This window comes from Oncorhynchus nerka, linkage group LG25 (assembly GCF_034236695.1).
Source record: "Oncorhynchus nerka isolate Pitt River linkage group LG25, Oner_Uvic_2.0, whole genome shotgun sequence".
In the NCBI taxonomy this organism is placed as follows: domain Eukaryota; kingdom Metazoa; phylum Chordata; class Actinopteri; order Salmoniformes; family Salmonidae; genus Oncorhynchus; species Oncorhynchus nerka.
Window position 1 is genome coordinate 51,198,110 of NC_088420.1, and position 16,019 is coordinate 51,214,128.

At 44.3% G+C, this 16,019-nt stretch overlaps 1 protein-coding gene across 1 annotated transcript in view; it reads right to left on the reverse strand.

Moving 5' to 3' along the window:
- The window catches only part of LOC115109647 (terminal nucleotidyltransferase 4B-like), a 59,440-nt gene extending 45,909 nt beyond the window's left edge, over nucleotides 1-13,531 (reverse strand). The window contains exon 1 of the mRNA XM_065009857.1: nucleotides 12,653-13,531. Within this exon, the coding sequence (XP_064865929.1) occupies nucleotides 12,653-13,233 (581 nt within the window). The 5' untranslated portion in view covers nucleotides 13,234-13,531. The remainder of the gene's footprint in view (nucleotides 1-12,652) is intronic.
- Between the last annotated feature and the right edge of the window lie 2,488 nt (nucleotides 13,532-16,019).

Genomic DNA, 16,019 nt, shown 5'->3' on the forward strand with positions numbered 1-16,019 from the left:
AAAGGGCAGATAAACCCAGAGAGACATACATACTAGAGGTCGACCGATTGACTTTTCAACGGCAATTATTGGAAGACCAAAAAAAATCTGATACCGATAAAAATGTATTAAAAATACTTTTAAAAACGGCCAATTTTCACATATACACACACATATTTGTAATAATGACAATTACAATACTGAATGAACACTTATTATAATACATCAATAAAATCAATTTAGTCTCAAATAAATAATGAAACACGTTCAATTTGGTTTAAATAATGCAAAAACAAAGTGTTGGAGAAGTAAAAGTGCAATATGTGCCATGTAAAAAAAGCTAACGTTTAAGTTCCTTACTCAGGAAATATGAAAGCTGGTGGTTCCTTTTAACAGGAGTCTTCAATATTCCCAGGTAAGAAGTTTTAGGTTGTAGTTATTATAGGATTATTTCTCTCTATACCATTTGTATTTCATATACCTTTGACTATTGGATGTTCTAATAGGTACTTTAGTATTGCCAGCCTAATCTCAGGAGTTGATAGGCTTGAAGTCATAAACAGGGCAATGCTTGAAGCACAGCAAAGAGCTGCTGGCAAATGTACGAAAGTGCTGTTTGAATGAATGCTTACGAGCCCGCTGCTGCCTACCACCGCTCAGTCAGACTAATCTATCAAATCATAGACAATTATAATATAATAAACACAGAAATACGAGACTTACACGGAACCAAAACCGGCTGCGTGCGCTATCGTGCATACATTTATTTTGCCCCCCCACACCAAACGCGATCACGATACACAGGTTAAAATATCAAAAAACAAACTCTGAACCAATGACATTAATTTGGGGACAGGTCGAAAAGCATTAAACATGTATGGCAATTTACATTTACATTTAAGTCATTTAGCAGACGCTCTTATCCAGAGCGACTTACAAATTGGTGCGTTCACCTTAAGACATCCAGTGGAACAGCCACTTTACAATAGTGCATCTAAATCTTTTAAGGGGGGGTGAGAAGGATTACTTTATCCTATCCTAGGTATTCCTGAAAGAGGTGGGGTTTCAGGTGTCTCCGGAAGGTGGTGATTGACTCCGCTGTCCTGGCGTCGTGAGGGAGTTTGTTCCACCATTGGGGGGCCAGAGCAGCGAACAGTTTTGACTGGGCTGCGCGGGAACTGTACTTCCTCAGTGGTAGGGAGGCGAGCAGGCCAGAGGTGGATGAACGCAGTGCCCTTGTTTGGGTGTAGGGCCTGATCAGAGCCTGGAGGTACTGAGGTTCCGTTCCCCTCACAGCTCCGTAGGCAAGCACCATGGTCTTGTAGCGGATGCGAGCTTCAACTGGAAGCCAGTGGAGAGAGCGGAGGAGCGGGGTGACGTGAGAGAACTTGGGAAGGTTGAACACCAGACGGGCTGCGGCGTTCTGGATGAGTTGTAGGGGTTTAATGGCACAGGCAGGGAGCCCAGCCAACAGCGAGTTGCAGTAATCCAGACGGGAGATGACAAGTGCCTGGATTAGGACCTGCGCCGCTTCCTGTGTGAGGCAGGGTCGTACTCTGCGGATGTTGTAGAGCATGAACCTACAAGAACGGGCCACCGCCTTGATGTTAGTTGAGAACGACAGGGTGTTGTCCAGGATCACGCCAAGGTTCTTAGCGCTCTGGGAGGAGGACACAATGGAGTTGTCAACCGTGATGGCGAGATCATGGAACGGGCAGTCCTTCCCGGGAGGAAGAGCAGCTCCGTCTTGCCGAGGTTCAGCTTGAGGTGGTGATCCGTCATCCACACTGATATGTCTGCCAGACATGCAGAGATGCGATTCGCCACCTGGTCATCAGAAGGGGGAAAGGAGAAGATTAATTGTGTGTCGTCTGCATAGCAATGATAGGAGAGACCATGTGAGGTTATGACAGAGCCAAGTGACTTGGTGTATAGCGAGAATAGGAGAGGGCCTAGAACAGAGCCCTGGGGGACGCCAGTGGTGAGAGCGCGTGGTGAGGAGACAGATTCTCGCCACGCCACCTGGTAGGAGCGACCTGTCAGGAAGGACGCAATCCAAGCGTGGGCCGCGCCGGAGATGCCCAACTCGGAGAGGGTGGAGAGGAGGATCTGATGGTTCACAGTATCGAAGGCAGCCGATAGGTCTAGAAGGATGAGAGCAGAGGAGAGAGAGTTAGCTTTAGCAGTGCGGAGGGCCTCCGTGATACAGAGAAGAGCAGTCTCAGTTGAATGACTAGTCTTGAAACCTGACTGATTTGGATCAAGAAGGTCATTCTGAGAGAGATAGCGGGAGAGCTGGCCAAGGACGGCACGTTCAAGAGTTTTGGAGGGAAAAGAAAGAAGGGATACTGGTCTGTAGTTGTTGACATCGGAGGGATCGAGTGTAGGTTTTTCAGAAGGGTGCAACTCTCGCTCTCTTGAAGACAGAATGGACGTAGCCAGCGGTCAGGGATGAGTTGATGAGCGAGGTGAGGTAAGGGAGAAGGTCTCCGGAAATGGTCTGGAGAAGAGAGGAGGGAATAGGGTCAAGCGGGCAGGTTGTTGGGCGGCCGGCCGTCACAAGACGCGAGATTTCATCTGGAGAGAGAGGGGAGAAAGAGGTCAGAGCACAGGGTAGGGCAGTGTGAGCAGAACCAGCGGTGTCGTTTGACTTAGCAAACGAGGATCGGATGTCGTCGACCTTCTTTTCAAAATGGTTGACGAAGTCATCTGCAGAGAGGGAGGAGGGGGGGAGGATTCAGGAGGGAGGAGAAGGTGGCAAAGAGCTTCCTAGGGTTAGAGGCAGATGCTTGGACTTTAGAGTGGTAGAAAGTGGCTTTAGCAGCAGAGACAGAAGAGGAAAATGTAGAGAGGAGGGAGTGAAAGGATGCCAGGTCCGCAGGGAGGCGAGTTTTCCTCCATTTCCGCTCGGCTGCCCGGAGCCCTGTTCTGTGAGCTCGCAATGAGTCGTCGAGCCACGGAGCAGGAGGGGAGGACCGAGCCGGCCTGGAGGATAGGGGACATAGAGAATCAAGGGATGCAGAAAGGGAGGAGAGGAGGGTTGAGGAGGCAGAATCAGGAGATAGGTTGGAGAAGGTTTGAGCAGAGGGAAGAGATGATAGGATGGAAGAGGAGAGAGTAGCGGGGGAGAGAGAGCGAAGATTGGGACGGCGCGATACCATCCGAGTAGGGGCAGTGTGGGAAGTGTTGGATGAGAGCAAGAGGGAAAAGGATACAAGGTAGTGGTCGGAGACTTGGAGGAGTTGCAGTGAGGTTAGTGGAAGAACAGCATCTAGTAAAGATGAGGTCGAGCGTATTGCCTGCCTTGTGAGTAGAGGGGAAGGTGAGAGGGTGAGGTCAAAAGGAGAGGAGTGGAAAGAAGGAGGCAGAGAGGAATGAGTCAAAGGTAGACGTGGGGAGGTTAAAGTCGCCCAGAACTGTGAGAGGTGAGCCGTCCTCAGGAAAGGAGCTTATCAAGGCATCAAGCTCATTGATGAACTCTCCGAGGGAACCTGGAGGGCGATAAATGATAAGGATGTTAAGCTTGAAAGGGCTGGTAACTGTGACAGCATGGAATTCAAAGGAGGCGATAGACAGATGGGTAAGGGGAGAAAGAGAGAATGACCACTTGGGAGAGATGAGGATCCCGGTGCCACCACCCCGCTGACCAGAAGCTCTCGGGGTGTGCGAGAACACGTGGGCGGACGAAGAGAGAGCAGTAGGAGTAGCAGTGTTATCTGTGGTGATCCATGTTTCCGTCAGTGCCAAGAAGTCGAGGGACTGGAGGGAGGCGTAGGCTGAGATGAACTCTGCCTTGTTGGCCGCAGATCGGCAGTTCCAGAGGCTACCGGAGACCTGGAACTCCACGTGGGTCGTGCGCGCTGGGACCACCAGATTAGAGTGGCCGCGGCCACGCGGTGTGGAGCGTTTGTATGGTCTGTGCAGAGAGGAGAGAACAGGGATAGACAGACACATAGTTGACAGGCTACAGAAGAGGCTACGCTAATGCAAAGGAGATTGGAATGACAAATGGACTACACGTCTCGAATGTTCAGAAAGTTAAGCTTACGTAGCAGGAATCTTATTGACTAAAATAATTCAAATGATACAGTACTGCTGAAGTAGGCTAGCTGGCAGTGGCTGCGTTGTTGTTGTTCTATCTCTCTATAGTGCTGTTTCTTGTATTATGGTCTCTTGTTTCTTTAGAGGTTTCACTTTGTTGTCCTTTTTCTTCTGTCCTTATTTTGTCTTCCTTTCTTCTGTTAACTAGATATTTTTTGTTGTTATTCTTTGTAAGCTAGCTAGCTTCTTCCAGGAGAGTCCCTAGCAACTGCTTAGCATTTAGCATTAATTTAGCTCGTAATATTAGCTTGCACCTGCTAGCTAAAGTTCATTTGTCCTATTTAGCTAGCTTGCTGTTGCTAATTTCTATAAACCAATGAGGAGATGGGAGAGGTAGGACTTGCAGCGCGGTCTGTGTCAGAAATAGGAATGAGTTCTATTTTAGCCCTTGGCGTCGCAGACGTACGTTGGCGCGCGTGAGCAGTGTGGGTGCAATAATTGAATAACAAGGATTTCTACATTTATTTTGCGACGTGTCCAGTCTGGTCAGCATGTTAGGTCATTAATATGGTCAAATCCGGAAACTATAATTTTGAAAACAAAATGTTTATTCTTTCAGTGAAATATGGAACCGTTCTGTATTTTATCAAACGGGTGGTATCCCTAAGTCTAAATATTGCTGTTACATTGTACAACCTTCAATGTTATGTCATAATTATGTACAATGTGCAAATTAATTACGGTATTTGTTAGGAAGAAATGGTCTTCACACAGTTCGCATCGAGCCAGGCGGCCCAAACTGCTACATATACCCGGACTCTGCATGCACAGAACGCACGAGAAGTGACAATTTCCCTAGTTTAATTTATTTTATTTTAGCAGGCAATATTAACTAAATATGCAGGTTTAAAAATATATACTTGTGTATTCATTTTAAGAAAAGCAATTGAATTGGTCCACTCACACAGACAGCATCGTGAAGAAGGCGCAGCAGCGCCTCTTCAACCTCAGGAGGCTGAAGAAATTCGGCTTGTCACCAAAAGCACTCACAAACTTCTACAGATGCACAATCGAGAGCATCCTGGCGGGCTGTATCACCGCCTGGTACGGCAACTGCTCCGCCCTCAACCGTAAGGCTCTCCAGAGGGTAGTGAGGTCTGCACAACGCATCACCGGGGGGCAAACTACCTGCCCTCCAGGACACCTACACCACCCGATGTTACAGGAAGGCCATAAAGATCATCAAGGACATCAACCACCCGAGCCACTGCCTGTTCACCCCGCTATCATCCAGAAGGCGAGGTCAGTACAGGTGCATCAAAGCTGGGACCGAGAGACTGGCATCCCCGTTTCCTCCAAACATAACGATACTCGTTATGGCCAAAAAGTTATATTTTTTGTTTAATCAGAACAGAGGGCATTTCTCCAAAAAGTACGATCTTTGTCCCATGTGCAGTTGCAAACCGTAGTCTTGCTTTTTTATGGCAGTTTTGGAGCAGTGGCTTCTTCCTTGCTGAACGGCCTTTCAGGTTGTCGACATAGGTCTAGTTTTACTGTGGATATAGATGGCACTTTTCGCACCAAAGTATGTTCATCTCTAGAAGACAGAATGCGTCTCCTTCCTGAGCGGTATGATGGCTGCGTGGTCCCATGGTGTTTATAGTTGCGTACCATTGTTTCTACAGATGAACGTGGTACCTTCAGGCATTTGAAAATTGCTCCCAAGGATGAACCAGACTTGTGGAGGACTATAATTTTTTATTTGAGGTCTTGGCTGATTTTCCCATGATGTCAAGAAAAGAGGCACTGAGTTTGAAGGGAGGCCTTGAAATACATGACGGTACACCGCCAATTGACTCAAATTATGTCAATTAGCCTATCAGAAGCTTGTAAAGCCATGACAATGTCCTGTAATGTTCCAAGCTGTTTAAAGGCACAGTCAACTTAGTGTAAACTTCTGACCCACTGGAATTGTGATAGATTTTTTCATTTATAAATCACTGTCTGTAAACAATTGGTGAAAAAAATGACTTGGGTCATGCACAATGTAGATGTCCTAAACACCTTGCCAAAACTATAGTTTTAACAAGAAATTTGGGAAGTGGTTGAAAAACGAGTTTTACTTACTGCAACCTAAGTGTATGTAAACTTCTGACTTCAACTGTAGGTATTGAGAGCCTTTCCATTGACCCTTTACTCAATACTTTGTTGAAGCACTTTTGGCAGCGATTACAGCCTTGAGTCTCCTTGGGTATGACGCTACAAGCTTAGCACACCTGTATTTGGAGAGTTTCTCTTCTCTGCAGATGTTCTCAAGCTCTGTCAGTTTGAATGGGGAGCATTGCTGCATCGCTATTTTCAGGTCTCTTCAGAGATGTTCGATCGAGTTCAAGTCCGGGCTCTGGCTGGGCCACTAAAGGACATTCAGAGACTTGTCCTGAAGCCACTCCTGTGTTGTCCTTGGCTGTGTGCTTAGGGTTGTTGTCCTGTTGGAAGGTGAACCTCCACCCCAATCTGAGGTCCTGAGCACTCTGGAGCAGGTTTTCATCAAGGATCTCTGTACTTTGCTCCGTTCATCTTTCCCTCGATCCTGACTAGTTTCCCAGTCCTTGCCACTGAAAAACATTCCCCCACAGCATGATGCTGCCATCACCTTGCTTCACCGTAGGGATGGTGCCAGGTTTCCTCCAGATGTTTTGCTTGACATTCAGGCCAAAGACTTCAGTCTTGGTTTCATCAGACCAGAGAATCATATTTTTCATGGTCTGAGAGTCTTTAGGTGACTTTTACTGAGGAATGGCTTCCATCTGGCCAATCTACCATAAAGGCCTGATTGGTGGAGTGCTGCAGAGATAGTTGTCCTTCTGGAAGTTCTCCCATATCTACAGAGGATCTATGGAGCTCTGTCAGAGTGACCATCAGTTTCTTGGTCACCTTTCTGACCAAGGACCTTCTCCCGATTGCTCAGTTTGGCCTGGCGGCCAGCTCTAGGAAGTGTCTTGGTGGTTACAAGCTTCTTTCATTTAAGAATGATGGAGGCCACTATGTGTTTGAGGACCTTCAATGCTGCACACATTTTTTGGTACCTTTCCCCAGATCTGTGCCTCGACACAAACTTGTTTCTGAGCTCTACGGACAATTCCTTGGTTTTTGCTCTGATATGCACTGTCAACTGTGGGACCTTTATATAGACAGGTGTGTGCCTTCCAAATCATGTTCAATCAATTGAATTTACCACAGGTGGACTCCAATCAATTGTAGAAACATCAAGGATGATCAATGGAAACAGGATGCACTGGAGCTCAATTTCAAGTCTCATAGTAAAGGGTCTATAATGAATACTTATGTAAATTTGAGAGTATTTTTTATTTTTAATACATTTGCAAACATTTCAAAAACCTGTTTTTGCTTAGTCATTATGGGGTATTGTGTGTAGATTGTGAGGTAAAAAAACAGCTTAATCCATTTTAGAATAAGGCTGTAATGTAACAAAATGTGGAAAAAGGGCAAGGGTCTGACTACTTTCTGAATGCACTGTACGAGACTAACTAGATAGAGCCAACACAGATGCCAAACAGCTAAAATCACATTAACTAAGGCTTTTTCTGTGCTGTGGGAGTTACAAAACCCAGATTGGATTTTTTCTAAAATAAAGTTGGGACTTAACACGTTTCTCCAGATTTTTGCTTAACAATGGAAGTTTGGAAATTGGCTGAAAATCTGCTAAAATCAGAAGAATCTAGATTACTTTTTTCAGAAGGGGTTTCACCATAGCAGTTTAGTGCAGTGGGGAAAGTGCCTTTGAACAGTTAGAGATTAACAATAGCTTGCACTTCTTCAGATATGAAGAAGGTGGTGGGGATAGCCTCGAGAAGGCAGGTAGAAGGCTTAAGTTGTGATATCACTTTCCAGTGCATGTCTGTGCCAACTAGGGAAAATAAATACATAGTCCCTTTGCGTGGTAGCCTAGGACACATATCAAAATTCTCACCGGGTCTTGCTTGACTGATAACTAACATTAGGCTGGGTATGTCTGTAATATGGCGCAAACTCATTACATTTAGATGTGGAGGAAAGTTCAAAGATTTGCAGGGGTAGGATTTATCAAGCCATCAATGGTCGAGAAGAGCACCATCTGATTATTCTGATAAATAGTGAGCAAGTTATAAAAATGAGCCCGTCTGGCATTTCTAAATTGCCTTGTTATATATGGCAAGTTGCCCTTATTTTGCAATTAAAGTGATCAACTAAATCATCACAAGATGAAGGCAGAATAGGTGGAGTATTGTTCATACACTCAATAAATTCTGTAGCAACATCAGAGGTAAGATAGCATTTCTTAATAATGTGTTCAGTATTACCCTGTGCAATAGGCAACGAGGTAGTAAAAGAATACACAGTGGTGATCAGATAAAGCAACATCAACAATAGAGGATACGTCAATAGAAAGCCCTTTGGTAATAACCAGGTCCAGAGTATGGCCGCATTTATGGGTGGGCCCAGTAACATGCTGGATAAAGTCCATAGAGCTCAAAAGATTCAGAAATTAAATGGCTATGGAGTCAGTATCTTGGTCAACATGAATATTAAATGCACCCAACAGTTATTTTATCATAGTTCTCAAAGACAAGAGTTCAGTTAAAATCAGTAAAGAAAGTGGGGCAGTGTTTTGGCAGTGGTAGAAAAAGTACCCATTTGTCATACTTCAGTAAAAGTAAAGAGATCTTAATAGTAAACGGCTCAAGTAAGTCACCCAGTAAAATACTACTTAAGTAAAAGTTTAAAATGTATTTGGTTTAATATACTTAAGTATCAAAAGTAAATGTAATTGCTAAAATTGACATAAGTATCAAAAGTAGAAATAAAAATAATTTCAAATTCCTTATATTATGCAAACCAGACGGCACTATACATACGCATTTTTTTAAATGTGTGGATAGCAAGGGCACACTCCAACATTCAGACATGATTTACAAACAAACGCATGCGTGTTTATTTAATGAGTCCACCAGATCAGAGGCAGTAGGGATGACCAGGGATGTTCTGCTGATAAGTGCATGAATTGGACCATTTTCCTGTCGTGCTAAGCATTCAAAATGAAACGAATACTTTGGGTGTCAAGAAAAATGTATGGAGTAAAAAGTACAATATTTTCTTAAGGAATGTAGTGAAGTAAAAGTTGTCAAAAATATAAATAGTAAAGTACCCAAAACAACTACTTAAGGTAGTACTTTAAAGTATTTCTGCTTAAGTAGTTTTACACCACTGTGTTTTGGTGGCATATACGGGGTTAAGGCAAAGCACGGGTGCCTGAAATTTAAACAGTACAGCATGATGCTCAAAAGACCCAAAGTCGCCAAACAAATGGTCTTACAGCTGAGAGCCCCCCTATTCCCTTTTCTGATAGAGTATGAAAAGCTGTTGTCTGGATAGGGGGGATTGGTTGGAATCACTTATTAACGTTACAACCATGTTTTCTGACAGTCTCTTATCTATCAGAGTGGTAGGAGATGACACTCACTAGAAGGCAAAGTTAAAAGGAACATAAAATTAGGTTACTCACAATAACCATAGTGCCATTTCAACAGGAGTTGATAGGCTTTCCATGTTCTCTGTTGCTTATTTCTTTTTTTATTTTTATTTTATTTTAATTTCACCCCTTTTTCTCCCCAATTTGCGTGGTATCCAATTATTGTAGTAGCTACTATCTTGTCTCATCGCTACAACTCCCGTACGGGCTCGGGAGAGACGAAGGTTGAATGTCATGCGTCCTCCGATACACAACCCAACCAGCCGTACTGCTTCTTAACACAGCGCGCATCCAACCCGGAAGCCAGCTGCACCAATGTGTCGGAGGCTACACCGTGCACCCGGCAACCTTGGTTAGCGCGCACTGCGCCCGGCCCGCTACAGGAGTCGCTGGTGCGCGATGAGACAAGGATATCCCTACCGACCAAGCCCTCCCTAACCCGGACGACGCTAGGCCAATTGTGCGTCGCCCCACGGACCTCCCGGTCGCGGCCGGTTACGACAGAGCCTGGGCGCGAACCCAGGGACTCCGATGGCACAGCTGGCGCTGCAGTACAGCGCCCTTAACCACTGCGCCACCCGGGAGGCCCTGTTGCTTATTTCTGACAGGGCGAACTGGAGCACTAATAGACCCTGTCCGTCAGTCTCAAAACAGTTTGCGATGTTGCTGGAAATAATCATGAACCGCTGCGGTTAGGGCGAATCTTGTCTCTTTTAAAAAGTGCTTGTTGCTCCCACAGCAAATCAAAGTTGTCACAAAAATAAACATTCCTGTCATTACAAAGTTTCTTCGTGTACTCGTTCAGGGCAAAGAGTCAGCTGAAAAGTTACGAACCCCTTCGGCAACACGGGAGGGGGCCATAGATAATTATGATCTTCCCTGTGCTAGCGAGGGTGTTTGGAAAATGTTTCTCAGATCGCCTAAAAAAAAGGTAGTTAAAACCTGTGTGAGTGACAATGGTGTCAATATTGGAGTAGTTGGCCAGAACTGTGGGCAGGGGGGAGTTGATGTCATGGACACAGGCTCCTGGGTGACAGTGGACCTTGGTCAGTCCACAGATTGTAAGCAGGCCAAAATCTCACCGTCGAGTTGCCCACAATAATGGTGTTGATGGAATCTGATGGGGAAGCGATCTGCTGAACTGTGGTGGCTGTTAGGGAGGGTGCCACCGGGAACCTGCCGGCTGTTAGTATACACCCAGGATCCGTGCAGACTCCTGGGGCTGGTAGGTCCGTCTCAAGAGGGGCAAAGCTGTTAGATAGATAGATCCGATCTTTCGTATAGATGAAAGTGTGCACAGACTGCCTCCCCAATCCTCTACGCCTTGCGAGTGTCCAGTCTCCCGTGGACCGCGAAGTTGAGCTTTTACGTCTGTCCGTTGGATTGGGACAGAGCAACACCGCCCGACTCAGCAACAGCTTTGCTATAGAAGGCATTTAAAACTGAGATTCGATTTGCCTGGGTTACAGAGGTTTACTCAGAAGCATGTTATCCTTTTTCGCAGCTGAGCTAACAGACAGAGGATCTCTTCCCTAAGCTGCTTGATGATGGTGCATTTAGGGCAGCACTCAAAATTGGCTCAGATTCTCCTCTATTCAATACTGGCCATGTAATTCTGACAAAGTAAAAATATATATTATTAGAATAGCCTAACTGACCATCTCAGTGGCCTTGTGGTTAGAGTGTCTGCCCTGAGATTGGAAGGTCGTGAGTCCGACTGTAAAAATGGGACATGATGCATCTCAGTTTAGCTCTCAGCATTAAGGAGAACGATTGGGGGTAACATCACATTGTAAAAAAATAAATAATAATAATAATAATCTGGCAATCAACTGGACCTTGATAAGCTGACTGGTGTGTTTGAGCAGGGTTGGATAGTAGCTCTCCAAATGGAGGGTTGACAGACCACATGGTTTTGAATCAGTTGCCCATCAGTGTAGTATTTTAATTTGTGGGGGGTTAAGTGCCTTGCTCAAGGCCACAACAGCAGAAGATATGATACATTGTCAATACCAGTGACAATAATTAAGGTTATTTTGTACAGTGGTTCCTTGCATCGTAAAAAAAAAAAAAAAATTGTTTAAAAAGTGTCACCTTTTTTGGGGGGGACAAGTAAAGAATCAGTCCTACTTGCCCAAAGGCAAAAAAAAAGTGAATGTCAAGCCCTGGATAATGTCAGTGTTGCATTGATTAGTAAGTAGCTGGGAACTTGCGGGGTCTGATACTTATGAGATTTGTTTATGACAGTTTGCAGTGGAACATAATTGTTTGGTAAGCTACTCATAGGTGTGCTGCGAGCTACTGGTACTGTTGGAGACCCCTGCGCTAGGCTATTAATACAGCAGAGGAGATAAGATTAAAATTAAAAGGATGGTTTCATTTCTACATGTTCAGGTCTCAGATCAGTGGTGGGGTTAACTGAAAAGCTCATAGAATGGGCCCCTAGCCATTTGAATAGTTTCAGGTGTAGGACCTACTTCTGATTCTGAAACTATATAGGATAGCAATGAAATATCCATAATTCAAGGAGCACATACTATTATAAAATCGTAAATGGAAAATTGAGGAATGCTTCTCACTGAAAAACACTTGTACCACGAACTTCTCAGTATGTCAAGTAGGAAGGAGTTTGTGGAGTCTGAACCAGATGAGTCATTGGAATGTAACAGAGCTGAGCTAGCCTTGTGTGGTGCCAGTTCAGATCTACCTGGTCATGTTCTGAGGAAGGAAACAAAACTGAGGATAATAATAGCGGTCTACTCTAATGTGGACCCCTACTCTTTCAACTCACATGATCCCAAATGTGTGTTTGCATGAGTCTTATGATAAGACTTCACATATTCTAAACAACTGTTGCTGAATAGTACATACGATGTTCAGCGAAAGTCATCTTTATCACTGACGAGCTAGAAAAGACAAGGCAGTATGTGATCATTCTGTGTGAGAAATCTCCTCATGTAGATCAACTTATCAGGTGGCTATAACTTGGCAACACACACACCAATGTCCCTCCCTGTGTTCTGTAATACATTGACATCCTGCCAGTTCAAACATGACACGTGTGTATAGAGGAGTTCTGCTGCCCCAGGCATCCTTCCTTACCCCAAAATCCCTGCAGAGTAGTTCCTGGTTTTCCAAGGCGTGCCTGTGTAACCAACTCCACGGCACCCAGCGTCGTCCACTGCAGAGTTACTGCCAATACTCAATAAACTGCGGTTAAATCCGAAAGTGCTCGCTCGGTTGTCTCTTCTCCGTCTGTTCCCAAGTCCACATTCTCTCTCTCGTTCTCTCCAGCTACCGAACGCAGTGCCACCCACTACCCAAGGTCCACTACTACCCCTCCCCGCAGGATGCTGGTTGATATTTGCTTCCAATAGGTCGAATTTATGTTCTATTTCATTATCGCCTTTTGGATTTATCGTCCCTTGCATCCTCGTCTCACTGCTGCTCGTGACAGCGTCGGGGACTCCGTTCTGAATCACGTTGCCCGTGCCCCAGTTCACGGATACCGTTGTACTAGGGCTCGCCTTGGTAGTGGGCGTGTTCCACACAGCAGAGCCGTGGTTGTTATGATTACTCAAACTCAAATTGCCCAGACCTTGTGTCGTTTCCCAAATATTCATCCACGCGCTATTGGCAGGGCCGAGCTGTTCTGGCTGGAACCAGGCGATTCTTGGATCCATGGAGTGGAGCACACGGGCGACGCAGCCGTGCACGACACGCTCGCTGCTGGCTAGGTGTGCGTAAGCTAGCTAACGATGTAGGAGGCTTGACAACTTCTGCCGTACAGTTTATGCAAATCCAATCATGTAGATGTAAACAACCGTATGTATTAACGACACTAAATTCAGTTGTGAGAATACATGATCTAGACGTCGAATACTTACTAAGAACAAACGCGACAGGCTATGTGCAATTTTCTCCAGCGACTCTGTCAATGGCGGAGCTGATAACATTGCGCAAACTCCACTCTCGGGACAGTAGACTGGAGGTGGGCGGAGAGGGGTGTTTCCGAAGTCACGGAGCTTGACAATTAAATCACTCTGGCTGCTGTGAAACAATCCATCTGCTTAAAATATGAACAAAATATGAACAAAATAGACAGACATTGATGTTTTATCTTATATTCGACGTTATTGAATATTTCCACAAGTATGTATTGCTATCTGTTTTGGCTGGCTATTAACCACTTCATTTCTCCACTACTTGGAGTAGTTGGCCAGCTTTAAAGCCATATTCGGACGGGATTCGTTTTATTGGGGTAACGTAATTATGTGCACAAGCACAAAACAGCACATCTGTAATTTTCTGTCATTTTAGTGCCGTTCAAATCTGCCATGTCAGTAATTTTTACATGGCAGGAGAGTAACAATTCCAGCCAGATTAACCTACTGTTTTTTTTGGCAAACTCCAAAGTCCTCTGATAATACTTGCCCCGTGCGAATCGACATCCCTGAGAAATGTCTGAGTTTGACAGATGTTGCTTGAGGTTTGAGTAAGAAAACAGTAGTTTAATTTATCGAATCAGTTAAGTGCTGAATATAGTATATATATGAAGGGCCTATAGTACATGTATCAACTTTCACAGTGAATGCTTTTGTAAAAACGTTTTGTGCGAATGAATTGAACATAGCCAAATGCATCATAAACAAATATTGCGTCTATTTAATGCAACCCTTGCTGGTAATAGATCGCAAAGCAGCATACAACTGAGCTAAAGGTTTGGAAATGACAAGTTCGCTTTCTCATCCATAGCCTAAAAATGCATATCAAGTGCAAGTGCGCTGTTTGGCTCACATCTGAAGGCTGATGGAACCTCCAGGATTCAGACAGAACTGTCAATTTATTGAAAAAAGAGAAAGAATTAGAGGTGGCAGTTTGGAAAAAAATAGTCCCGCCCGAATCGTGCTCTGGAATAACGGACATTCTGGGTTTATAATTACATAACCAAAATGATTTAGTAATACTCGTCCCGTGCGAATAGGTCTTTAGACACAGATCAGATTACCTCCAATCAGATTACCTCCAAAAATCCTAACCTTCACCGTGAGGTAGTAACATGCTAAATGATTTTAGATCAGTATCTATAGTGGTAACTTCCTCTCCAATGTGAGAGCTGCAAAGATAAATCTTCGATTGATTGGTAGTCTGAGTTTATAGATATAGAGTGGGATGAGTATTGGGTCCCTGATACTATGGTATCAAAGCAAATGTGAAGGTAGGCATAGTGATTGAGGCCAAAAGGTTGATCTGTAGAAAAGAGGAAAAAGTTTAAGTTTATCAGTGCTACTGAGGTTTGAGAAGGTTTTTCCTGAAAAAGGGGGCGACATGTAGCCTAGTGCGATGGGCCTGTAACCGAAAGGTTGCTGGATCGAATCCCTGAGCTGACAAGTTCCAAATCTGTCATTCTGCCCCTGAACAAGGCAGTTAAGCCCAGTAGGCCGTCATTGTAAATAATTTGTTCTTAACTGACTTGCCTAGTTAAATAACAACCCTCATCGAATATTAAAATCAAGATACAATAATGAGAAGTATCCACCAATCCAAAGAAAGAATAGGCGGGAGCTAGACAGCACACTCGCATCTCACAGAGTAGGCGTTCCCTAACGGAAATATGAAAATATATGCTAGAACGCGCCAATAGGATCTCGCTAGCTCGTGCTTGGCTCTGCCTACCTCCTTGCTTGTTCTGCCAACAATGACTAATTTCTTCAAATTTGAAACGACTGGCTGTGGCCTATCTTGGTTTAGTTATAAAGATCTTAGGGAAAGTAGTGGGCGTGTTGAATGTAAAGTGGGTGCGTTCTGCTATTGTTAGACGGTTTTGATTGAGGTTTTTATTTCTTCCGTTTCTTACCACAATTGAGCTACGATACTGGGAGAGTTGGAACTTATGTTTTTAAGCCAGAGGATGAGTCTGAGTCCTATCTCACTTAGTTTTACACACATAAGTGTACATTTTCAGTTATAAAACTGGCAATTCTTTATTTTTTATTAAAAGTATTGTTGATAGATGTACTGTTGCTTCATGTGTTTTATGCGTGTGCTTACCGTGACTGTCACCCTGATATTGGCTAAAAGGTAGCTACTTCCCATACCATTACCAGACAGTAGGGCTTGTCAAATGGCACTGTGTCCCGGTTTTGTTGCAGTGTTTTTGCTGCGTGTGCCCCCTTCATTGATAGTAGACTGTATTTATGTACAGTACCAGTCAAAAGTTTGGATATACCTACTCACTCATTTATTTTTAATATTTTCTACATTGTATAATAATAGTGAATACATCAAAACTATGAAATAACACATATGGAATCATGTAGTAACCAAAAAGGTGTTAAACAAATCGAAATATATTTTATATTCTTCCCTTTGCCTTGATGACAGCTTTGCACACTCTTGGCATTCTCTCAACCAGCTTCATGAGGAAATCCCCAGGAATGCATTTCAATTAACAGGTATGCCTTGTTAA